Below are 26,113 nucleotides of genomic sequence, written 5' to 3'. Positions count from 1 at the left end.
GAGATATCATTGAATAATTCTAGTTACCTTTTTCTGATAAATTTCAGCTTCCCTTGGGGAAAAATGTTGAATGAACCTAAGCAAATTATGACAGAGGCCTTGGCAATCCACTGACCCTTCCTGCCTTATCTGAAGTTGTCACCAAGAAGCATATCTCAGAATTTATTGGGAAGCTAAAGCTCACATTAAAGCAGGTAAGGATGGGAAAATGCATATGCTTCCCCCCTCCCACTGAAAGGCTGGGTCCCCACACATTCTCTCTTAATGTTTACAAATACACCCACTTGTACTGCAGAGTTTGGTGCTAATTGCTCAAAGTGCCCATGCAAAGGTTGCAAAACAGCAACTGGGAAACTGACAAACTTTCCCTCTGCCTCTCAGGCAGTACAGATTAGGGATGTGTGAATCGATTCGGATTTGAATCTATTTGACCCCAGTCTGGTTGATTTGTGTGATTCGAGCTCAAAATGAATCTGCCCAGACACTCCTGGACAAATTTGAGCTCAAACTGAATCACGCCACATTCGATTTGAACTGATTCGAGTTCCTCCTATTGATTCCCCCAGATGCCCAGCTTTCTTTCTTTAAAAAAACAACAAAAAACTAAGCTCTAGCCTCATCTTTGGACAGTGCCAACTGTCAACTGCCATGTGACAACTACCTCACCCCACCCCACCTGCAAGGCAGTGGGGTACTACTCAGTTTATGTTCTAGGGATTTTTTTCAAGTGTTTAGACTTTTTGGTGTTTAGTAACCTTTCCTCATAATGAATCCCTATGAGGATTCATTACACACCAAAGAATCTAAACCCCATAAGAGCTTTAGATGTGGGCTATATCAATCCAAATCAAATTGAATCCAACTCAAATCGAATCTGATCAGATCCAGGTTTGATTCAAATCTGGCAGATTCTACTCAACCTTAAATCCAATCACAAAAAATCGATTCGTGCACATCCCTGGTACAGATACCCTCCTTTACTGTTGGGGTGAAATTGACAAGGAATTCAATATTTAACCACTGAAATGGTTTCCACAGAATTCTTACTGAAGTGAGAGGAAAGGATTCCAGTTTCTCTCTTCATTTTTTTACTTTTTCTTTCCTTCAAAAGATACAACTAAAATTCATAATATAATCAAAACAAAAGAGAAAAAAATACATATATAATCCCTCCCTCCTAATCGTCATATTTAAAATAATTATTTATCTCAATACGAAAGGGGAACAAGTTGTTCTAGTAAGAACTAATCTGCCTACTTTTCTTTCACTATCCCTATAACTGGACTAAATTTGGTCCAAATTGGCTAGGCAGTTCACTAGTTAGCCCATGTGCACCTCAAATGTTCATGTGTCAGCCATCTTGAAGTGGGGTGGATGACAATCACAAACTATGCGTTTGAGATATCCCTATGTGTTTCTACAACTGTAACAAATTTGGTCCAAATTGGTTCCCACTTGCACCTAAAACGTTCACATGTCCGCCATCTTGAATCACGGTGGATAACATCACTGCAAACTACACCACTGAGGTGTCCCTATGTGTCACTCACTACAACTGTAGCAAATTTGGTTCAAATTAGTCAGGCGGTCCATAAGTTAGCCCATTTGCGCCTCAAATGCTTAACCATCGCCATCTTTTAAATTTGTTTAATTTATCTACCGCCTGACTCCAAAGGCTCTAGGTGGTTTACAAAAAATAAAAACACAATAAAACCAACTATTAAACCACAACTGAAATTTAAAACATTCAAAGATTATAGCAATTAAAAAAATTTAAACAGCAATAAAAAATTGCAACATTCAGAGATTATTAAAAGCCTCACTCTTTTAAAGCAGGGGTGGGGAACCTTGGCCCTCCAGCTGTTTTTGTGGCTGGGGATGCTGGGAGTTGTAGTTCAAAAACAGGTGGAGGGCCAAGGTTCCCCACCCCTGTTTTAAAGGCTAGTAAAGATGTTAAGCCACAAATGTCTATAGGGAGCGCATTCCACAGTCCAGGAGCTACTACAGAGAAGGCCCGCTGCTGAGTCACTGCCAGACGAGCTGGCAGTATATGGAGACAGATGTCTCTTGATTATCTTAATGAGTGGTGGGGGAATCACGCAGAAGGCGGTGCAGTCCTAAGCCATTTAGGGCTTTGAAATCTTGAATTGGGGTGGATAACATCACCACAAATTACACCATTAAGGTGTCCCTATGTGTTCCTACAGCTGTAGCAAATTTGGTTCAAATCGGTTTGACAGTCTACAAGTTAGCCCACTTGTACCTCAAATGTTTACACATCCGCCATCTTGAACTGGGGTAGATGACATCATCACAAACTACTCTGTTGTGGTGTCCCTATGTGTCCCTACAACTGTACCCAATCTAGTTCATATTGATGCAGGCATTGTGAAGTTGGTGGGGGGAAGGGGGGACACTCACTCACATGGAAAGCCGGGTGATCTCATAAGCCTACAGGAAAGTAGGCTAAACACAGAAGTGAGGGGGACCCTTTTAAATATATAAATCTTCAGAATCCATATAATTCACTAAAATTAGACAAAATTGCAAACAAGTTCTCTTCTCCATTTCATCAGGAAAAAACAAAACTTGTTCAAACTGTGCTGAATGACACATATCCATAATCTGTAACTGTACATTGAGAGTAAACCTATCCTTCCAAGGTTGTATAACAATACTTTGGGCAGTATCATTGTTTCTCAGAATTTAAATGCAGCAGAATTATGGGCACTAACAGCTTCATATGTGCTTGTTTCGGAGGGGGACGGGTGGGGGTTGCAGGCGAAGAACCCTCCTTATTAAATGGATTTAAGGAAGTCTACGCAGTGGGGAAATGCTTGACTAACAAGCAGAAGGCTGCCGGTTCGAATCCCCGCTGCTACTATATCGGGCAGCAGTGATACAGGAAGATGCTGAGAGGCATCATCTCATACTGCATGGGAGGCGCCAGTGGTAAACCCCTCCGGTATTCTACCAAAGAAAACCACAGGGCTCTGTGGGCGCCAGGAGTCGAAATCGACTTGATGGCACACTTTACCTTTATGTGATAGAGTGGTTCAGGAGCACCCAACCAGAGGCTGACTGAGGTAGCTGTCTGGGGTGGTGGACCAGAGAAGGCAGCAGAGAGGTGCCCTGTCCCCACTCCCTGTCTGCTCGCTATCTCAGTCCACCTCCAGCCAGCAACCTGCAGCAGCTCACCAAATGCTGCCACAACTTGGAGAACAGGAGCAGTGGCAGCACAACACTGGGTAAGGGAAGGGGTACATATACTGCCAAGGAGGAGAGAAGGCATCACACCATCTCAGGTGTCAGGGGGCTTGGGCCACCCCCATACTCGTTAATGTTTTGGACACAGACCAAACGGGGTCAAATCTGGACTCTTTGGATGATCCTATGCTTGTCACTTTCTCTCAGCTTAAAAGACTTTTGTGAAAGTAAAATCCTCACTGGATTCCCCTTTGAATCAGCTGATATAATGGCGATGAAATACGCATGATGACAAACCTGCAACAACACTCCTTAGAAGACCCTGGCCAGGAGGTTCTCCCCTTTGCCAGTAGGTTTTTGAGCTAGTTCCAAACTAATTTAGCCATGAACTAAACCGGGGAGCCAGCTTGAAGAGCTAAAACTGAATTGGGAAAACCGTTTTTGTGCACATCCCTACTCCAAGAAGCCCAGAAGCAAGGCTTGAAGGCCATATTCCGCTCCTGCCACTGCTCCTCAGCATCTACAACTCTGTGACATACTGCCTTGGTACACACAGAGATTCCATACAGCCTTGGTGGCCAACAGTCATAGGCAGACCTCTGTACCTAAAGCCAAATTTAAAGTCATTTAAGGTAGTAGCCATCACCACATCCTGGGAAACGTTTATTAATTCCATCACTTCATTAGATGTTGTTGTGCAGCCTTCTTTTGTCTGTTCTGAAGCCCCTGGCAATCAGTTCTGTTGGACATCTCCAAATTCTGGGATTCCTAACTGTATTTGTGTGGCATTTCACTTAATATAGTTGCTTGTAAGATGGTCTGTATTAATCAACTTCTCAGTTTACCAACTTGGTGTAGAAACATAATAGCGAAGCGTCAGAATGCACATTCTGCTATTTTATTTTTCTAACCCTGTCAAATTAACAGGATATCTTGTAGGGGAAATGATAGGACAGAGGTTTAAAGCAGCAGAGATGTGAAGATAGTATTGGAAATAGGATGGGCTAACAGATTCTGGGGGCCACCAAATGGCGCAGCGGGGAAATGACTTGACTAGCAAGCCAGAGGTTGCCAGTTCGAATTCCCGCTGGTATGTTTCCCAGACTATAGAAAACACCTATATTGGGCAGCAGCAATATAGGAAAATGCTGAAAGGCATCATCTAACACTGAGCGGGAGGAGGCAATGGTAAACCCCTCCTGGTATTTTACCAAAGACAGCAAAACAACAACATGAAGGATCTGAAATATAGTACATAAAAACAAAACAGATTCTGATAATATAACCAAAAACAAAAAAACACTAAATACGTGAATATAAATTATATTGAAAGTATATAATTATTCATTAATTTATATATAGTGATCTGGAGGTATATAAATAAGATGTAATGACCAGACCTTTATAACAATACATATGTACAAACAATAGAATAATATCAAAAACTATGAGACCACAACAGCTATCCAGTATTATATGCTGTTTCAATGTGTCTTTTTCAAGTGTTCTGTAAGTTCAATCAATCTTTGATAAGATTGAAAAAAGACACGATCTGAAAAAAAAGATTTGAAAAAGACTCTTGAAAAAGACACACTGAAACCGTGTATAATACTGGATAGCTGTTGTGGTCTCATAGTTTTCGATATTATTGTTCCATTGTTTGTACAAATGTATTGTTATAAATATTTGGTCATTACATCTCTCTCTCTCTCTCTCTCTCTCTCTCCAGATCACTATATATAAATTATTGATCTACTTTCAATATAATTTATATTCACACAGTTAGAGGTGTTTGGGGTTTTTTTTGTTATATTATCAGGATCTGTTTTGTTTTTATGTTCTGCCAAAGACAACCACAGAGCTCTGTGGTCGCCAGGAGTCGACACTGACTCGATGGCACACTTTACCTTTTAACAGATTCTGGTAGCAATCCAACACCCAGTTGCACATGTGTAGGTACAAGTAGCACTGATTTTAACAGAGCTTAAATATGTATACCAGCTGCAGAACTGCAACCATAACAGAAAAGCTACACTCTGTTTTATGACTGCCGGCCATAAAATCCATGAAGAAAAATATGAATTTGCAACAAAAATTGGATCTCTGATGCCCTCTACTGTCCTACTGTCAAAGCTCCTTGGAAAGCAAGGCAATCCTTTGCTTAGAAGGATACAACTAAACCTCTTTTACATAAGGACATTTCAGTCCCAAATCTTTATCCTGACACAGTCAAAATGATATCATTACATCCTGCTACTCAGCCTCAAGCACCTACGTGTTGAAGTTCACGAACAGGGATTAGTGTTATTACAAACTGTTTCTGCTAACCAAATGTTCTTAAATCTTGGTGGAAACACCACAATACACATAGATCTGGGCCCAGAAAATTAAAAATAGTTCTGTACCAAAGCAATCCAAAATGAGCCCAAGAGAAGCTTAATCCTGTTTCTTGTACGAATTATACAAAATGCAATCCTATATGCACATTTATTCAGTCTGCATAATCTGTTCTATGTCTGGTCACTGTGAGGAAGGAAAGCTTTTGAAAGCTTAACGGAAAGCTTTCCTTGGAAAACCTAATTTGGCTTTTCAGATATCCTCAGGCATTGCCTATAGACTCTCAAACCTATCTTCACAGCTGTAAAGACCAGAAACTTCAGAATGAAAGCGGAGACACTCAGAAGGCTTTATTCTGCACTCAGTTCCAGATTTCAGCAGGACTCAATGATCACAGAACATACAAAGCAGTGTTCCCTCTAACAGAGATTCCCAGATGTTGTTGACTACAACTCCCAGAATCCACAGCTGCAATGGCTTTTTCTTGGGGATTATGGGAGCTGTAGTCAACAACATTTATTTATTTATATTTGGTTTATTTTATTTATATACCGCTCCTCCAAAAATGGCTCAGGGAGGTTATCTAGGAATCCCTGTTAGAGGGAACACTGATACCAAGCAGTTTTGCTCAATTTCCCAACCCCCACTTGAGTCTATAACGGGGCTGCACAACGTCAGCCCTCCAGCTGTTTTTTAACTACTGCTCCTAACATCCCCAGTCACAGTGGCCAATAGTTAGGTATGATGGACTTTTAGCCCAGCATCTGTAGCAAGGCCAAAGTTGCACATTCCAAAGCTGCACATTCCTGGTCTAATAAGGAATTGTTTGATCAGTCAAATGGAGCAACTGGGAAATGCTATGGTGTCTTTCAACACTGCCTTCCTTCCTGGGCAATTAGCTTTTGCTACTGTATTTTCCTGAACATAAGACGAATCGTAATTTAAGATGAGCCCTTAAAAAGAAGTTAAATACAAGTTATAACTATATTTACCCAAAAGGAAGACGACTCTGAATTCGAGATGACCCTTTGATTTCTCACATCAAAGGACTTGGGGGAAAGGTAGTATTGGATTCAGGTAAATACAGTATGTGAATCCTGTTCCATTGTCTATTGGAATGTTACACTGGAGTTCAAAAGTGGTCATGAATTCCCTACAGATTTTCTGGGAGAAAAAACTCTTCCATGAAATCTTTTGTTTTCCCATTCATAAGTACTTGGACAACAAAAGACATATTGTATTGTGCCACAAAGAGCTTCACATGCATCATCTCTTGTATTCCTTGCAACCACCTTGTAAGGCAGGTAGTAGTATTGTCCATCTATTGCAGTTGGGGAACTGAAGACGAGAAGGAGCAAGTGGCTCACAGACAGCGTAGAAGGACGGGGGTGCTTTGAGTGCTGCCTGAACCCCTGAGCACTCGTAAGCACTGCGCAACAATCAAGGGGAGGGGATACGAAACCCCTCCTCTAGCTGTGACAAGTCCCGGGCTATTTTTTAATATAAGCAGATGCACCCTTCCAAGGGAATATCCTGGGAGAGTAAAGTGGAAAACTACTCTGGCTCAGAAAAACACAGCTGAACCGAGTAACTGGAGTTCTGATATGTCATGATGTTTCCATCAAGCTTATCCAAGTGATGCTTTGCGTCTTGTGAGAACGGGGCTTTAGCACCATGGCAGAGTACCTACTTTGCATGCAGAAGGTCCAGGTTCAATCCTCAGCATCTCCAAGTAGGGCTGGGAAAACTCCTGCCTGAAACCTCGGAGAACAGCTGCCCAACAGCAAGATTGTCTACAAGGCAGCTTCCTACGTTCATCTGGCAGCCTCAACCCTTGACGCCTCAGGAGTTCAATGACTGAATCCCTGAACAGGGTCAGGATAGGAGCTAAAGCAACTGAAAGTCAGAAGTTTCCAGTGCCTTAAGACAAAATGTTGCCCACTTTCTTATATGGGTATTGATCTATGCAACAAGCGTAAAGGTGAACATTATGCTTTTGAAATTAAAATAAATGTCAGAATTATTAAACTCCTACTGGAAAGGAGCTTCTGTGGTACAGTATAGCTGAGCTGATTCATCCTGCTACATTTAATGAATGGGTGGTGCAGATTAATTTCAGTGGAGACTTTATCTTAAAATATGCGTGGACATCTAGAAGGAATGTGACTTTTGTGTTTTCTGATCAGAGGACACAACTGTGTCAGCTTCCACTAGAAAGAAAGAAAAAAGTGCAAGTAACAAAGAACTGCTAATTGGGTGAAGATGTACTTTTCAAAAATGAAAACTCTTATATTAGCAGGGGGACAACAACTGCTTTCTTCAGCCTAGCAAAGTGTCCCTCCCAGTGGCTGTTGCTGATGTGTTCCTTGTGTTTTGTTTTTAAACTATAAGCTCCTATGGAACAGAGAATCATTTTCTCATTTGTTTTGCTATGTAAGTCACTGTTAGATGTAACTATAGGTGTCCAAGACTCTCCTGACATGGACTCCATAGGAAGACTATGCCTCTCTGATGCTTTAGATCAGGGATGTTCACTATTGTTCACGTGGGGCCCACTTTGGCAAAAAACAACAAGAAAACCAAACACTCTTGAGTGTGAGAGCCGTTTCCCACTGTGCTGATCTCTACACAGTTGTGCCCTTTTCTCAGAGCTGGAAGGGACCTTTAACAGAGGTGGAACCCTCTCAAGAGCTCTAGAAGTGAAGCATCGGATAACTGGCCCTATCCACCCCCAGCACAGTACCTCCAGTGACTGTTGCTGGTGTCTGTCTTATGGTTCTTTTAGATTGTGAGCCCTTTGGGGACAGGGATCCATCTTATTTATTTATTATTTCTCTACGTAAACTGCCCTGAGCCATTTTTGGAACGGTGGTATAGAAATCGAATTTAATTAATTAATTGAATTGAATTGAATTGGGAGGGCTCTGTGTATACCTTCCAAGATGTTGCAGGGGCTCAAGAAGGCTCCATTCCCCTTAAAGGAGTCCACCAATGATGCAGGGCAAAATGCAGCACTGCACAGTAAGAATGGCTGCTTCTCACCTGCTGGTGCCAGGGGGACCATGCAGATTATTCAGCTTTGGCCAATACTTCACACAAGCCCAATAAACAATTAGTCAGGGAGCCATACCTATGGGAGGAGAGCTGGTCTTGTGGTAACAAGCATGACTTGTCCCCTTAGCTAAGCAGGGTCTGCCCTGGTTGGATATGAATGGGAGACTTGATGTGTGAGCACTGCAAGATATTCCCCTCAGGGGATGAAGACGCTCTGGGAAGAGCAGAAGGTTTCAAGTTCCCTCTCTGGCTTCTCCAAGATAGGGCTGAGAGAGATTCCTGCCTGCAACCTTGGAGAAGCTGCTGCCAGTCTGTGAAGACGATACTGAGCTAGATAGACCAATGGTCTGACTCAGTATATGGCAGCTTCCTATGTTCCTATGACAGGAGCTGACACGGGCCCCCAGGCCTTACAATGAACAACACTGCTTTAGATACTCCGCAGCAAGCACCACCTCTGTCCATGGCATTTCTGCATTATACTACTCTTCTCCTTCACACACACACACACACACACACACACACACACACACACACACACACACCACCTGCCATGACAATACACATTTCAGAATATCCATATCAACCAGGAGCAAATAAATAGGTTTATTCAAAACAAAAAACCCGCACTTACTTTGTCCGATGAATCAGAAGCCAAGAGGTTTGTGGCAAGAGTCTGGAGTTTCTGATGAGCCATGTTCTTCAGAGCGGCAAGGCTACGTCTGGTCATGGCCTGCTTTAAGTTGACAGCAGGATGGCTAAGGGAATCAACCGCAGCAGGAACAGCCTCGTCGCAAGCATTCAGGATCTCAACAGCCGTGATGCCCATTACACAGCGGTCCAGTGCACCTTAAGAAGATAGAGGGAAGAAAATTGGTTGCAGCAGGGGGAAAAAAATTAAGCCTCACATAAGAACATATGAACAGCCCTGCTGGATCAGGCCTAAGGCCCATCTAGTCCAGCATCCTGTTTCCCAAAGTGGCCCACCAGATGCCTCTGAGAAGCCCACAGGCAAGAGGTGAGGAGACACTCTCTCTCCTGCTGTTGCAGGAAGTGGCCTATAGCCACCAAACTAGTAGCCATTGATAGACCTGACAAGAATATAAGAGGAAAAGTAACTTTCCTATGTTCAGTAACCTACATCCCACATCTTACACCTCCTTGAGTTCCAGTTTTTGGAAGAAAGGCAGTATATAAAACCAATTTTAAAAGTGATCTTATAAACACCAACGAAGATATGAAGCAAGATCTTGCGGTCACCAACAACTTGGCACATATTGTAACTATTCAAAAATGCTGCCACAAACCAAAAATTGGGAAGTAGTCTGTTGCAGCAAAACGAAACATCCAACAACGGTTTGTAGCACTGTAAAGACCAACAAGCCAACTATTACATGAGCTTTCACAGACTGCATCAAAAGCTCTTAGTAAAAGCTGGCTCTTCCTTACCAAAGCATATTAGCTTTCATTAGTACTTTGTAGTGATAGCTTTTACTGTGTCACAGTTTCTTTAAATTGAACTAGTTCTATGCCGTCAAAGTTATGATTGGTTTATTTATTTTTTAGCAAAGCTACTTTGTCTCTTTTAAAACAGAAAGCTCTGAAATCTTCTTTAGGTGAGTAACTGGCAACTTGACATACAGACATAGAGATGTCGGATAAATGCTTTCCCAAGCACCTGCCTTGCCTGTTATTTTCCTGCCTTCTGTCCCCAGAAGCGGCCCTTTTCATTGGCAGCCCAGGTTCTTTGATCCCGTTCGCACAATGGTGGCTCCACCCCTGGCTGCTGCCATGCTGAGTATGGACATCAAGTGAAATGGGGAACTACGCTTGATAACAATCCTTTGCATTAAGAATCATGCTAATTCATGCTTATGACAGCAAACCATTACATGTTTGATTCTACACTCATGAGATTAACAATGTTTGTTCAGCTCACAAAGACATTTTACTATTCCGGTTTCACAAACACACATGAACATAAGAACAGCCTCGATGAACCAAGCTAAGGCCTAGCTAGCCCATCATTCTTTTTCCCACAATGTCGCACCAGATGCCTCTGAGAAGCCCACAGGCAAATTTGAGGGCATGCCCTAGCTCCTGCAACTAGTACTTAGAGGCATCTTGCCTCTGAGCCTGGAGGTAGCCTATAGTCATCAAGACTAGCAGGCATTATCATCAACTAGTCATCAAGACTACTTTAAGCAATAAACCTTGCTTAAAGCCATCCAAGCTAGTGGCCGTCACCACATCCCATGGTTGAAAATTCCATTGATTGATTATTTTTCAAATGTGTAGACCACCCCAAACTTCTGCCTCTGGATAGTTTACAACAACACAGAACAAATTAAAAATGAACAACTTAAAACCATTTTAAAACACAGTCCAGTTAAAAAGCTTGTGTGAAAAAATAAGTCTTTAAAGACTTTTTTAAAGTTGTCACAGATGCAGAGGCTCTTATTTCAGCAGGGAGTGCATTCCAGAGTCTTGGGACAGCAACAGAGAAGGCCCGTCCCTGCACAGCCACGAGACAAGCTGGTGGCAACTGCAGACAAGCCTCTCCAGATTATCTCAATGGGTGGTGGGGCTCATGGCAAAGACAACTGTCACTTAAACACCCTGGGCCTAAGCTGTTTAGGGCTTTATAGGTTATAATCAGCACTTTGTATTTTGCCAGCAAACTTATTGGTAGCCAGTGAAGCTCTTTTAGTGTATGAGTAATACTTCAAGAAGACCCAGAGGCCAAGCTGGCTGCCACATTCTAGGGGTGCACATGAACCATTTGTCCCATACGGGTTTGTCTAGAACCAGAGCCAGTTCGAAGGTACAGTCCATTGAACCGGGCCTGGTTTGGGTGAACCGGTTCGGGATAGTAAGGGGCACTGCAGAGGTGACAGCAGCAAGAGGTCGGAAAAGTTGCTTACCCTAGCCAATCACCACCGCTTGCTCTCCCGGCACCACAAGCATGCTCCCTTCTCCTTTACCGAACCACCGGTATGGTGGCAGCTTGGTTATGGCCTCTACACATGCCTTAGCTTGAGACACCAGGGAGAGGTTGGCATCCAGAAATACTCCCAGACAGCATACCTGTTCATTCTGGGGAAGTGCAACCCGAACCAGCACAATAAGTACCACCATCTTATCTGGATTTCGCCTCAGTTTGTTATCCCTCATCCAGCCCATAACTGCCGGCAGGCAGGCAGGCATTTAGGGAGTTTATGCCTTCTCCTGATGATGTTTACATGGAGATATAGATTTGGGTGTCAGCATACTGGTAACACCCTGCATCAAATCTCCTGATGATCTCTCCCAGCAGTTTCATGTAGATGTTTAAAAACATTGAAGACAGTATGGAGCTCAGGGGGACACCATAGCAAATTCAGCCTTTGAATAGCAACAGTCTCCAAAGGACACTATCTGGAATCTGCCCAGAAGATAGGAGCAGAACGACTGCAAAGCAGTGCCTCCCGCACCCAAACCTCTCAGATGCTCCAGAAGGATACCATGGTTGATATTACTGAAAGCGACAGAGAGATCCAAAAGGACCAATGGATTCATACTACCTATGTGAATTCCTAATTGGAGATTATTATTATTATTATTTTACACAGTCAGACAGGTGTTATTGACTGGTTTGTTTGATCCAGACATCGAGTCCTTCCCAAGGACCTGGGATGGCTGAATTTTATTGTCAATTATTATAGATATTGTCGCAGAATATAGGCTGTTCCCAGTAAAGCTGCTTTTTGTAATTGGCTGATGGTGATTTCTGTGGCCCCTATGGTGTTGAGGTGCTCTTCAAGGTCTTTTGGAACTGCACCCAGGGCGCCAATGACCACTGGGATTACTTTGGTCTTTTTCTGCCACAGCCTTTCAATTTCAATTTGTAGATCTTTGTATTTTGTGGTTTTTTCTATTTCTTTTTCTTCTATTCTGCTATCCCCTGGTATTGCTATGTCAATTATTTTAACTAGTTTTTCTTTCTTCTCGACTACAGTTATATCTGGTGTATTGTGTGGCAGATGTTTGTCTGTTTGTAGTTGGAAGTCCCATAATATTTTTACATCTTCATTTTCTTCAACTTTTTCAATTTTATGGTCCCACCAATTTTTGGCTACAGGTAGCTTGTATTTTTTTGCAGATGTTCCAGTGTATCATCCCTGCTACCTTGTCATGCCTTTGTTTGTAGTCAGTCTGTGCGATCTATTATTATTATTATTATTATTACATTTATATCCCACTCTTCCTCCAACGAGCCCAGAGCGGTGTACTACATACTTGAGTTTCTCCTCACAACAGCCCTGTGAAGTAGGTTAGGCTGAGAGAGAAGTGACTGGCCCAGAGTCACCCAGCTAGTCTCATGCTGAATGGGGATTTGAACTCGGGTCTCCCCGGTCCTAGTCCAGCACTCTAACCACTACACCACACTGGCTCTCATCCATCAGGCTGACCAAGGCAGACTCCACCCTATAGCCTGCCCAAACACCAGTTTGAAATGTGTTTATATAATCAGTTTCCTCCAAGACTGCCTGGAGTTGGGAGGCCAACACCCTCTCAATTACTTTGCCCAGCCATGGAAAGTTGGAGACAGGCCTATAGTTGCTTAACTCTGACGGATCCAATGCAGGCTTCTTCAGAAGATGTCTGATTGCCCTCTTAAGGCAAGGAGGCATTCTAATTGTGCTCTGTATGAAAAAGTACTTCCTTCTGCCAGTCCTGAATTTCCTGGCAATCTGTTTCATGGGATGACCCCTGGTTCTGGTGTTGCGAGAGAGGGAGAAAAGTTCCTCTCTCTCCACTCTCTTCACACCACATGATGCATAATTTTACAGACTTCTATCATGTCTCCCCTCAGTCTCCTTTTTTCTAAGTTAAACAGTCCCAGACGTAGCTTTGCCTCATAATGAAGATGCTCTAGCTCCCTAATTATCTTGGTTGCCCTCTTCTACACCTTTTCCAGTACTATAATGTCCTTTTGAGATACGGTGACCAGAATTGTATACAGTACTCCAACTGTGGCAGCACCATATATTTGTATAAGAGCATTACAACATTAGTAATTTTATTTTCCCTTTCCTAATGATCCTGAGCATGAAACTGGCCTTTTTTACAGCTGCCACGCACTGAGTTGACACTTTCAACAGGCTTTCTACTCTGACCACAAGATCCCTCTGACAGCTCAGACTCCATCAGTGTATATGTGAAGTTGGGTTTTTTTTCCCCAATATGCATCACTTTATACTTGCTTACACTGAACCTCATTTGCCATTTTGTTGTCCACAGAGCTTAGAGAGATCCTTCTGGAGCTCCTCACAATCTGTTTTGGATTTCACTACCCTGAATAGTTCAGTGTCATCTGCAAATTTGGGAGTAACCCACTTCTTACTTCCCTGCACTGTGAAAACTATCCCTGCCCTCTGTTTCCTGCCCTTCAACCAGTTAACAATCCAAAATTGAACCTGTCTCCTTATCCCATGACTGCTAGGTTTTCTCAAGAGATTTGATGAGGAACGTTATCAAAAGCTTTTTGAAAGTCCAAGTATATTACATCAACAGGATCACCTTTATCCACATGCCTGTTGTCACTCTAAAAAAAACTCTACGCGGTTAATAAGGCATGACTTACTGTTGCAGAAGCCATACCGGTTCTCGTTCAGCAAGCCCATGTCCTATGTGTTTAACCATTTTATCCTTAAGTTTACTTTCCATCAACTTACCCAAGACAGACATTAAGCTAAATGGCCTGTAATTTCCTGGATCCCTTTCAGAAAATTGGTGTTCTATTGGCTATTTCTCACTCACTCTAAAAATTCAGGATTCAGCTTTTCTATATATTTATAGTAAAAACCAGTACGACAAGGAAATCAATTAGTTTTTCTAAAGCTAGTTCTTTCCCTTTTTATCATGTATTTAAATAGCCAAACCCCAAATCCACTGCAAGCTAAGCTTTCAAAGATGTTTCTTAAAAAGTATTTCTTTGGGACGATAATGTCTGTGATAATTCTTCTTAAATGTAAGATTAGGCAGAGGTATTGAAGAAACCCTATACCACTCAAGAGGTTATACCCCAAAGTATTGTTTAAGTCACTTCTTCCGCACTTCACCTTACCAGTATCCATCTGCCAGACATACACAGATCCATCTGAACATCCAACTACTAGGTAGTCATCCGAGGGTCTCCATTTTATGACTTGAATTGGAAAGAGGTGCCGGGAAGCTAACATTATGCACTTTTTCTCTCGTAAGCTCAGGAGTCCTACTGAATGGTCACTGGCAACAGAGCAAACACAGTGCTGGACTCTTGACTGAAAAGGAGAAAAATAATATTCTCAGTTATATACTCGTTTTAACTGTAAATCCTTGAAACGCTGAATTTGAAGATCTCTCATCTCAACCACTGCAAGTCACAGAATGCACCAACTGAAGACCCCAAGGAACCTTAAATGCTTGAATGGAAGGAAAGCAAGAGCTTGAATTCCATTGACTGCACTCAGCCAGGTCTGTTTAAGCACAACAGCTTCAACTTAAGGTGGGCAGTGCACTGGCTTAAAGTCTGCATGGCAAACAGCAACTTGTGTTGCCACTCAAACACCATCTTATGTGTGGCTCTGGGAAATTCCTATTCTGTTTCTTTCTTTTAGGAATACCCAGTGACTGCATGCAAGCAAGCTGTTGGGTGTTATATCTTTAATCAAAGCCACTCAAACATTTAAGTCCTTAAAAAGGAAAGGACTGCATTGATGCAGGTAATGAACACATCGGCTCAATTTCAGAAGCCACATATTTGTCACAATTAGCAAGGCCCATGAGACAAACGGCCATTTTCTTTCATTATCAACTTACACTGCAATTTTCTGGAGGCACCAAAAGTTGAGTAATCTCCCCACCATGCACACAGAAGATGTGTTTCATTTCTCCAGAAAAGATGTCCCAGATGACGACGGAAAAATCTACACCACCTGAGACCAAGTATCTTTGGTCATAACGAGAAGAGACCTGGTGAGGATACAGCAAACATGTGACTTTGTTCCGATGACCCCGCAGAGTTCTATGAGGTGGCCAACCTAGAAAATGAAGGGGGAAGGGTGACACAAACACCATACAAGTATGAAAACAATGTTCAACTAGTTCCAACATAAGGGAGTAAAATAGTGGACCAAAAGGCATTACTAAAGAGGATTTGCTTTCGTTCTCTGGCTATCCTGTATTTGCCTTAAGCTCCCCTCACACCCAAATCTAATCTTGTGGCATGGTTTTTATTATTATTTATTAATTTATTTTTATACTGGCCTTCATCCAAAGACCCCAGAGTGGTTACCCACAAAATAAAAACAGTAATAGAATGTCAATAAAAACAAACTGCTAAAACAAAAGCACAGCTATATTAAATAGAGAGCTGGGGGCCACTCATTGCCCTATGTTACATGGTTGTCCCCTATAACCCATTTAATTAACTGCTGTGTTGATATTTAGTATGCTCTGTTCCACAGCTTCACTACTGCATTATTACTCGCTGCTCCTGGGGTACTGATGTCCTGTGCTTTACCTATACAGAGCTAGTTCAGACATGCATGCATATCACTGAATTCTTCCACAGTTGCTGATTGTCAGCGTAATGAGTGCATAACTGACTCCCCTGAAAAAATATTCAATTTTATGGTGAGATGCAGAGATACGGTATTTACCCGAATGGAAGACAATTCTGAATTTAAGATTACCTCCTTAAAAAGTAGAGGTTATATAAAGGTTATACCTCAATTTACCAAAAAGGAAAAGGATTCTGAATTTAAGACTAACTCCCGATTCTAATATCAAAAGACTTGGGAAAAACCTTGTGTTGGAATCAGGTAAATGCAGAATTGGTTTTCATATGCATACATTGCCTGTCAACAAAAAGTGTTCCCAAGCCAACTCAAAAATAAAACATGCTAAAGTTTACCAAAATAGAAGGTTGGAAGAAATTTGACACAAACTACCATCAAACATATTTCCCACTGATTACAATTAATTTCTGAGGGCCTGGTGAAAGAAAAGAGAAGTTCTCTTTTCCAACACATGCCAAAAGAGCATCATATTTGAATCTCTTGGGTGAGAGCATTGCACTGCTCTGGGTTCACAATGGAAAAAGCCCTGCTTCTGGTGGAAACCAACCTTCTTTCCTGAAATGAAGGCACCTAGAACTAGAGATGAGCACTAATCGTACTTTGCAATTCAATTATTTGTTTGTTTGTTTGTTTAAATTAAATAATAATTCAATTATTTAATCAAGAATAATAATTCAATTAGAGTTTGAATCAAATCGGCAAACAAATATATTTGCTGGCTGTTTTGATGAATCAGCTCAAATAGTTTTGAATGATTCGGGCATAGGGAACAATGGGCAACTCAGATCACTCCATTGTTCCCCATGGGTAAGTTCTAGGTACACCAAAGTGTGTTGGGTGGTAGGGCATGATGGGTGCTCTCTACCACCCAACCCACAAAAGAAATGGGCAAGTGGGCGATTTTTTTTTTTTAACAAAAAAACCCTAACCTTTTCCCCAAAGACCCATAGAATCCTTTGGGGGTTTGGGGGGAAGGTTCAAAATGTCTCGGGCACGAGACACATCTGGTTTTGGTTTGGCCAGAGTGGGGCAAGCTGTCAGTGGTGTTGCAGTGCATGGGGGTGACCATGAGTCACTCACCCTCCAGGCCGACTCAGGATAGCCCAGCAGGGGGAGGTTGGTGTCCCTCCTAGTCACCAGGGACTAATGAGTTACAACAGAATATTCATCCTTACCAAACCTTTAGTGGTTGACAAAGGACTAACCGCCCTGAGCCTTTCTGGAAGGGCGGTATAAAAATTGAATTAATAGTAACAACAAACACCACCACCACCCCAGGTTCAGAAAGAAAAGAATCTAAATAAGGAAATCTCAGCCCGGGGTGCGGGGGGAGGCGCACTGCCAGCGAGGATTGGGGAGGATGGAGAGAGCAATCTGGCTGAACTAACAGCCAGCGATACCTCCTCCTCTGCTGCCACAGGAAGAGCTTCTTCCCTGACGGGGGAGGACCACCACACCCTCACCCTGGCCGCCATTCTACCTCAGCTGCCACAGGGGACTGGGACTGCTCGTGTTGCATGCGTACATCAGGTGTGTGTGCAACACACACAGTCGCAACTACTACTTCCGGTTACATCCGGTAAAGTCAGAATGGAGCGGCACGAAGGTACACTGCCGCCCTGACGGGCTTTTAGGGAATCAGGGAAAATGCGGCGAGGAGGGGGAGTGCATCCTGCCCCACCCTTAAAGCCATCCCCTCCGCCATCAAACCGGCCCCCGCCGGTTCCGTGCGCATCCCTACTTGCATGTATGAACTAGCCCACAGAAACAGGCCCCATACAGTCAGCTCTAGGAGCCTGCACAATCCCCAGCAGGCTCATAGACCAGTCATAATTGTAGGGACTTGCAGAAGAGCCTTTTTTATTGCCAAGAACAAAAACATCCATTCATCACTGACCCACCTGATCATGGTCACCAATTTGGATGAGCACAGAACTATCTGGAAAACCCTGCAACAAACCTATTAGCAGCCTGTTCAGGAGAGCTGGTCTTGTGGTAGCAAGCATGACTTGTCCTATTAGCTAAGCAGGGTCTGCCCTGGTTGCATATGAATGGGAGACTAGAAGTGTGAGCACTGTACGATATTCCCCATAAGGGATGGAGCCGCTCTGGGAAGTGCACAAGATTTCAAGTTCCCTCCCTGTCTTCTCTAAGATGCGGCTGAGAGAGATTCCTGCCTGCAACCTTGGAGAAGCTGCTGCCAGTCTGTGAAGACAATACTGAGCTAGATAGTCCAATGGTCTGACTCAGTATATGGCAGCTTCCTATGTTCCTATGAGTCTTTGGGAGCTTCCACTAGCAGAGCAACAAATCATATTCAAACTTCTTGCATTTCTACATCTAATTAAAGAAGTATACTGAACAAAATGTACACTTTTTAAAAACCCTCTTCCGCTTTCTAGAGAGCATTCAGAACTCGCACAAAACACATTTGCAGCATTGTGGAAACATTCTTCATTGCAGGAATTAAATGTAACTTTTAAATTTAACTAGCACTTTTACAAAATGGCTGCCTGCATTCGTTAACAATGGTAAGAGTTAATCTGGAAGAACTACGGCACTCCAGCTTCATCTTCAAATGCTAGGTGAGTATGAAGAGATATGCAAGTAGTCACCATCTTTGCAACACAGCCACTTTTCATAACCTTGAAGATTGCTTTAACCAACTGCTCACACACCTCGTCTGCGCATGTGTTCATCTTGCAAGAGCTGAACTACAGCCGTTTGAGTCGCTGGTACAATAATAATGCTTCCATCTTCACGGCCACAAACCAGGCGTCCATGTGCCGGTATGTACACACTGGCCGTCACTTTGAGTGGCTCTTCGCTGTTTGGTATGAAGCTCAACTGATCTATAATTCCAGCAGGATGAGGAGAAAGTTTGCTGAAAGCTTCCTGCAGGGAAGTGGAGGTGGTGACTTTCAGGCCTGCTTTTAAAACGACAAAACAACCATTTTAAAAATTGAAAAAGGATTCAGTCGAAAAAGGTTTCCCACTCTCTCATATCCTGGAGAGAACGCCTCTTCTAAGAGGATACCAGCCATCCATTGTTTAATGAAATACTATTATAATTGTTTGCTTCTTTTTTTTTAAAGTCGTCCATTTGATTTTAAAAGGTGGCCACAATGAAAAGAAATAATTTCATCACCATTTAATTGACCAAAAGTAGTCTAATGTTAGACTATACTCCCTAATTTCAAAATTTACAACCCACTCTTTCACTCCAGAAATGGGACCTCCACGGCAGCTAGTCTTGCAAATTTCCTAGCCCCCTTGACCACCACAACAGATATTTATATATGCACCACAAGTGCACATATAGAAGATTCAGTGCCTGCACTGTCCATGTCATGCATGCATCCAATGAAGCAGGCCCTTGCCTACAAAAGGTCTTGTTAGAATACAATCATTGGTCTTTAAGGTGTCATGGGACCATTTCCTGCTTTTGCTATTACACACCTCACCGAGTTACTCTCTCAATCTGAATATTTAGAAATTTATTTGAACATGTAGTAGGGGAAAAAAAAAAGCAAGTTGAAAAAACCCAAGACTCAAGCAGACGTGGCAGTGATGTACTCTCAGAAGCACTTACAGCTGTGCAGTCCTGTTAGTGCAACAGGCATATCGGACCCAATAGTACCCATTGGGCACTATCACAATGAGACATAACACAGACATAACACATTGAGACATATCACAATGAGACGTAACACAGCAGGAAGCTCTGATGGTCGGAACCCAAGTTCCCCACTCTTTAAAAGTTAAACAGGCAGCATACCAGCTTTCAATTGAGAGGTGACTCATTGGCCTTCGAACTGGAGGAATGTCAAGAGTATCAGGAAATGTTTGATTTCTGATCCGAAACCGCCCAACTCGAATTTGGGAGGCCATGGCCCTCCCAACAATTTTTCTGTAGCGTTGGGTCTTAATTTTTTAGGCTGCACAGGCTCAGTAGCAGTGCCCAGGCTGTCCCCACGAGTTCTGCTTGGCCTCTTCCAATCCGTTGGTTGCTTCAACAGGCCTTTGACCTAGTGATGGCCACTAGCTTAGATGGCTTTAAATGGGACAAATTCATGGAAAACATATCTATCAATGTCTACTAGTCTGGTGGCTATAGGCCACCTCCAGCCTCCGAGGCAAGATGCATCTGAATAACAGTCACTGGGGAGCAACAGCAGGAGAGAGGAAATGCTCACCTCTTGCCTGTGGGCTTCCCAGAGGCATCTGGTGGGCCACTGTGTGAGACTGGATGCTGGTCTAGATAGGCCTCGGGCCTGATCCAGCAGGGCTGTTATGTTCTTCATTGGCTGATGACATATTGCCCCCACCCACAGCCGCTGCCTTTTTCTCCCCCGCCTGCTTTCTGACTGGCCGGCTTCTCCCCCCGCCTGCTTCTGGCCCTCCCCTCATGCTTTCTGGCTGGCAGGCCTCCTCCTGCCTGCCCAATCCCGGCAGCAGCCACCTCCTGCTCCCGCCGGCCGGCATTGTTATTTTTTCCCCGGTCGCTATCCTATCCGGCAGCTGCTCCCAAACTCTCACGAGAGCTGCCACACATGGGATTAGTGATGTGTATGTTTAAGATAATTAAATATACAGACAGATAGTTTTATTGTTTTGTGCTGTACACCACCTTGAATGTATTAGAAATAAAGAGGCAAAATGAGATGAACATGTTTTAATAAATGATTGCTCAGAGAAGATTTTGCAGAGGATCACCACCAACAGAAAGTGCCATCATTAGAAGAGAAATACCTGTGCCTAAAAGGTGGGTAACTAACTAATTAAGTCGTGAAGCAGCTACTACCTTCTGTCACGTCTTGCTGGGCAAGTGTATGGGGTATACTCCAAATGCTGAGCCTCCCCGAGGAATCTCCCTGGATAAGGAGTTTGTGGAAACATTCTCTGCGGCCATAGAAGAACCGAGTAACAGGAGGGCAGATTATTAACTGAAAGATAAAGAGAGGCATCAAAACAATCTCAGGGGAAAGGAACAAAACAGACCTCTCCCACTGGAACCCTAGTTTATCTAGGCTTGCACCATGTCTGCTGGTACTGCAGTTGCAGCTGTAAATACACACAGTTCAAGGTTCAATACCTGACATCTCCATTTAGAGCATCTCAGGTAGCAATGCTAGGAAAGATTCTAGTCCAAGAGCCTGACAAGCCCCCTGCTAACTGAGCAACGAGGCACATTTTTAAAGTGGTGGTTCTCTTTATTTAGCAGGGGGAAAGAAACTGGCCCTATCCCTCCAGTGGCTGTTGCTGGGGTCTATCTTATGTTTCTTTTTTAGATTGTGAGCCCTTTGGGCACAGGGAGCCATTTTAATTAATTAATTAATTAATGTCTTTGTAGACCGCTTTGGGAAGTTTTGTTGCAAAATGGTATATAAATATTCATCTTAGTCATAGCCACTGCTAGTCAGCAGGTCCTGGGTAAGAGGCATTAGCGGTCTGATGAAGTAAGAGGCAGCTTCATGAATTACCGCAAGGATGCCCACATACTTTGTGCTGCCTGCTTCCCATGAGCACAGCAGCAGCTCAAGGACAGCTCCCCAATCACTCTCTTTTCTCAAAGTTTCAGCTGCAGAGAATGTCTCTTACCTGTTGATCTGCTTTCTCCACTGCTCTGTCCACAACACAATAGAGTTGAGGGGGATTTAGGTTTTCAACAACTTTTCCAACATCACTGCGAAATGAATCACTAGCTGGTAAGCAACTGAAAAAATAAACAAACCCACACATAAACAATATCTACACCAAGTTAGTAGCATAAGCATCCCAAAGCCCAACACTCCAGTGAGTGCCCACAGGCTGTGGAGCACACACAGAGCATTTCTCTGAATTTTAGCAAATGAGAGAGTTTGCTAAAATTCATTTCCGCTACAGCCTAGCAAAGCTTTGGATTAGGGCAACTACATACATACAGCACACCACAAAAATAGTATAAAGAAGCAGAGAGCTGAGGATCTAAAGCACAGGAAGTTCTCTGATTTATGACACGGCTGGTTCCTAAAAACTGTGCCTTGTCAAACTTTGAACCTAATTTCCACAGGAAACCATGTTATAAGTAGATGTTTGGTTCCTGAACCAAGGCCAGATACACTATTTTTTCCTGCTGAGGTCAAAAGTGGTGGTCAGTCTCACATGTGCAGAAATGCAGTAGAGAAGCTGATGGTAGAGAATCAGAAGTTGCTAGCCCTTGTCACCCATTCCCCTCTCTGGCTCTCTCTCTTTTTTCCAGGGAAGGGTGGGTGGCAGCTGGGCAGCTCATCTCCATCTCTTCCTGGGCAACGGTTAGACAGTGAAGGAAGGAAGCAGTGTGTGGACTGGGAACAGGACAGGCTATCTCCCTCTTGCCATCACAACACAGCAGCTGAGCCTGGAGAAGGAGGAGCAGCAGCCAGAGCAGCAGCAGCAGTGGCAGCAGCGGCAGCACCACCACCACGGACAGGTGAGTTGGTCAATCTCTCCACAGCCTTACATGCAGCTGCCACCAGGACTACCAGCCTCAGTGATGTGAGCCATCACTGTCACCACCTCCTCCTCCACTAGCCCACATACCACCAGCCGTCTAGCAGAGCGAATGTTGTAATGTGAAACAGAGTTGTACTGTTGAAACAAGGCGGCAATTTACCAATGACTTAAAATAGCGCCCATCTTAACTCAGAACTTCTTAAGTGGAGGACTTCCTACAGGGAGTTCCACGCATGCAGCAGTATTTGCACCCTCCTCCACCTTCCATAAGCAGCTCCTTGAGCCACTCCCGAAACTTCGGGGAAGGTCAGTAGCCACTTTAACCTACTGGGTTAATATAATTAATAACCCAATATAATTGGGTTAATATAAGCAGCCAAAGAGTAGCACAACCTTACTAATGCTCTGGGCAGTAGCAAGTCCTTGCAGATCCTCCGCCAGGCCCTTGAATGCATTTAACTGGTTACTTCCAACACAGTGCAACATGCTTGCTCTTGCTATTTTATACCAATGGAATTACAGAGACTAAACAGCATGCATTTTATTGGGTAGAAATGTTTGGAAGATCAGATTATTGTACCTCGTTCAGCCTTATGGTTGTACAGTAATAGTTACACATTATAGCCCTCTCCAGAAGGAAGAGGAGATACACATATATGACCCAGAACGTTCCTCCAATTTCCACCTGAGCACGTCCTTAGTGCTGCTAACTGTGTTCAAGGTTAACCAGGTTCCTCTTTAACCAAGATCTGAAACTGGGAAGTGCAGTTCATATCCTAAGTGGGGGAGCAGGAAGGAAGGGAGATGAATTTGGCTTAGAGAAGAAAGAGAGTGCGCTTTCCCAAAGCTGTGATTAGTAGGGAGCCAGTGATGCACCTGAACTATCACAGAGAGAGAGATTATGCTTCTGCCTGAAAAAGAGCTTTGCATAACTCAGAAAATTACTTTCTTTTAAGCCAATGTTGGGTTTCTAAGTAAGAAGCACCACCTTCTCTCTGTTCTACAAATATATGGCAACCATGCTCAACCACCAATATTGGAAGGCTAAGCTTTTTGCCTTCATAAATTTATGTACCTGGCTGGCAGTTCATATATAAGACTTTGACCATCTTCTGTCCATATGATCACTTTGTCTGCTGATACAAAATCACCTCCTGTCCAGGTCTGGCCATCCTCACTGGGGACTGAGCACAACAGGGAATAATCTCCAGCATCAAACACCTAAAATAACAGAAGTATGTAACAGAAACAAATCATGATATCATAAAGTCAGCCAACCTACTCTGCACTTTTTAGACATTCTAGAAATGAAAAAAAAAATAAAATCATTTTTTTCCAAGCATAATACAAGTACAACATGAACTGCAAAAAGAACTCCAACTGATTTCCTTAGTGATCGAAATGAAACTGCAAGAGTTTTATAGCCAATGCTGAAAAGTAGGAATCTGTGTAACGTTTTGACATCAAAAGGTTTTGATTGGAAATGGGCTGTTTCAAGCTCAAAACCAAAACACCTTTTAACTAAATGGCCTGTTTTGAGCTCGGAGAAGAACAACCCTGTTTTGAGCAAAAAGTTCACCATTTCGAGCACCATTTTGGAGGCCTGTTTTTCCCTTTCTGATTGGTTTTCTGGCACTGACTACTGATTGGCTTGAGATCTTGCTACTTGATTGGCTTGCTAGCATACAAATCAAAGATTCTCATGGGCAACTATGCCCCCATTGGCTGGGGGGAGGGGGGGAACACAATAGGACGAAATTTCAAAATGTATTCCAAGAGACTGGGAGGCAGAGAGAGCCCTTATACTGTGGGTCTCTTGAAGAAGAGGATACATCAGGAAAGGAGAAAGGAAGGTTTAATTTGTGTTTTTCTTTTCTTTCAGCACCGAGTATAATATGTTGTGCTATTGCTGCTGTAACTATCTGGTATTGCTGGATCTCAGACTGACAAAGGCAGAACTTGGGTGCCTTCCTTCCTTGAGTTGTGGTTTGGTTTGTTTGTTTGTTTGTTTGTTTGTGAGATAGCATTGTGGCAAGAAATGTGGCAGCTGTTTTTATGTAATATTTATTGGGGATTGCTGTGTTGAACTCCATGTCTGGCCTTGAGACTAACTTGTGCTTCACTCACTGCTCTGTTCTGCTCTACAATCTGAGTTGTAAGGTTTACTCAGTCAAAATGTGGATAAAGTTGCTCTAGTTGAGCTTATGCTATGTTTGCTGCTAAGGGTGCTGCTGTGGCAGCTGTTACAATGCTAGGACGTAAAGAATCACAATTGTGTATGAAAGTGCAGCTTGTTACAATGATGTTTCTGCAGCGCAGGCACTGTGGCTGGCCATGCATTCTGGGTCAATTATTCTTTTTTTGCCATTTGGACTGTATTTGAAATGTATGTTCTGTGTTGGGAGGGAAAGATTCCCTTACACTGTATACTTGTGCAGTGTTTTTCCAAGGCAGGGTTGCAAAACCACCCAACCCTCTTTGGTGTCCCTAGGAACTACCCATAGGAACAATGGGGTGTTTTGAGTTTCCCCATTGTTCCCTTTGGCCCAAGCACTTGAAATGTTTTGAGTTGTTTCGTCAAAACATCCAGCTCAACCTTCGTTTCAATGAAATATTTTGGCCGTTTTGCATTTCATTTCAAACTCAAAGCAGAATGCAAGATCTGTTTCATGCACATCCCTACTAAAAGGTACTCTTGTGTTTTAAAATGAGAATCTGGATAACAGAGTCCACACCTAGTATTTTAGTCATCCGAGTAAAGATGACCACAGTGGTGGAAAAAGTGCCGGCAGTATCTTCTCACAAAAGCCACATGTTGGCACCATGGTGAGCTCCCAAAGAGCTTATGCATTCAATGAAATCAAACCAATCTATATATTTAATTCTCTTGGGTGTGCCTTTCGAATGTGCGTCCCGGCAGCCCAGCTGATTGGCTGGGCTGCGGGGGCGCCTGATTGGGTAAGGCGCACCCAGGAGAACGGCGGCGGCAGCGGCCATGGCCGGGAAGCCCGGCGGGCCCGGCGACGGAGGAGACCAGCAGCAGCGGCCATGAAGGCGGAGCCCGGCGGGCCCAGCTGCGGAGGAAGCAGACTCAAGTGGGCTATGCTGCGCAGCCAGAAACACGAGGCAGAGGCTGGACTCACCACCCCTCAGTGCTTGGGCCGCAGGCAAAGTGCCGAGCAGGCAGCGAAAGGGAAGCGGCGGGTGGGCGGCCCCGCCACAGATTTGGCGGAAGCGATCTCAGGGCGCCCCGCAGCAGCATGGCTGGTGTGGGTCCTCACAGACGGGGCGGCCACACACTGGGCAAGAGCGACTCTCCTGAGGCTTCTCCGAACGAGAGCCGCACGAAGACAAGCGGGAGTGACTTCGAGTTCTCCTTGCTGGTGGGCGACACCCGGGCTAACCTCCCCGCCCCACCAGCCCAACCAATCCCCGCG

The 26,113-nt window shown here is 43.6% G+C and overlaps 1 protein-coding gene across 9 annotated transcripts in view; it reads right to left on the bottom strand.

The window, feature by feature from the left end:
- The window catches only part of WDR7 (WD repeat domain 7), a 316,220-nt gene that overhangs the window by 235,715 nt on the left and 54,392 nt on the right, over positions 1–26,113 (bottom strand). For 6 of the 9 annotated variants that reach the window (XM_053295511.1, XM_053295512.1, XM_053295510.1 and 3 more), the window contains exons 8-14: positions 23,752–23,897; positions 21,804–21,918; positions 21,007–21,148; positions 18,881–19,132; positions 15,442–15,662; positions 14,708–14,903; positions 9,233–9,447 (exon numbers count right to left, since the gene is read on the bottom strand). In XM_053295511.1, the coding sequence (XP_053151486.1) occupies positions 9,233–9,447; positions 14,708–14,903; positions 15,442–15,662; positions 18,881–19,132; positions 21,007–21,148; positions 21,804–21,918; positions 23,752–23,897 (1,287 nt within the window). The remainder of the gene's footprint in view (positions 1–9,232; positions 9,448–14,707; positions 14,904–15,441; positions 15,663–18,880; positions 19,133–21,006; positions 21,149–21,803; positions 21,919–23,751; positions 23,898–26,113) is intronic. The other 3 variants (XM_053295508.1, XM_053295515.1, XM_053295509.1) reach the window with 2 other exon arrangements.

The sequence above is a fragment of the Hemicordylus capensis genome, chromosome 2, assembly GCF_027244095.1.
Source record: "Hemicordylus capensis ecotype Gifberg chromosome 2, rHemCap1.1.pri, whole genome shotgun sequence".
In the NCBI taxonomy this organism is placed as follows: domain Eukaryota; kingdom Metazoa; phylum Chordata; class Lepidosauria; order Squamata; family Cordylidae; genus Hemicordylus; species Hemicordylus capensis.
The sequence above is the reverse complement of the archived record's forward strand: the minus strand, read 5'-3'. Positions and strand labels throughout refer to the sequence as shown.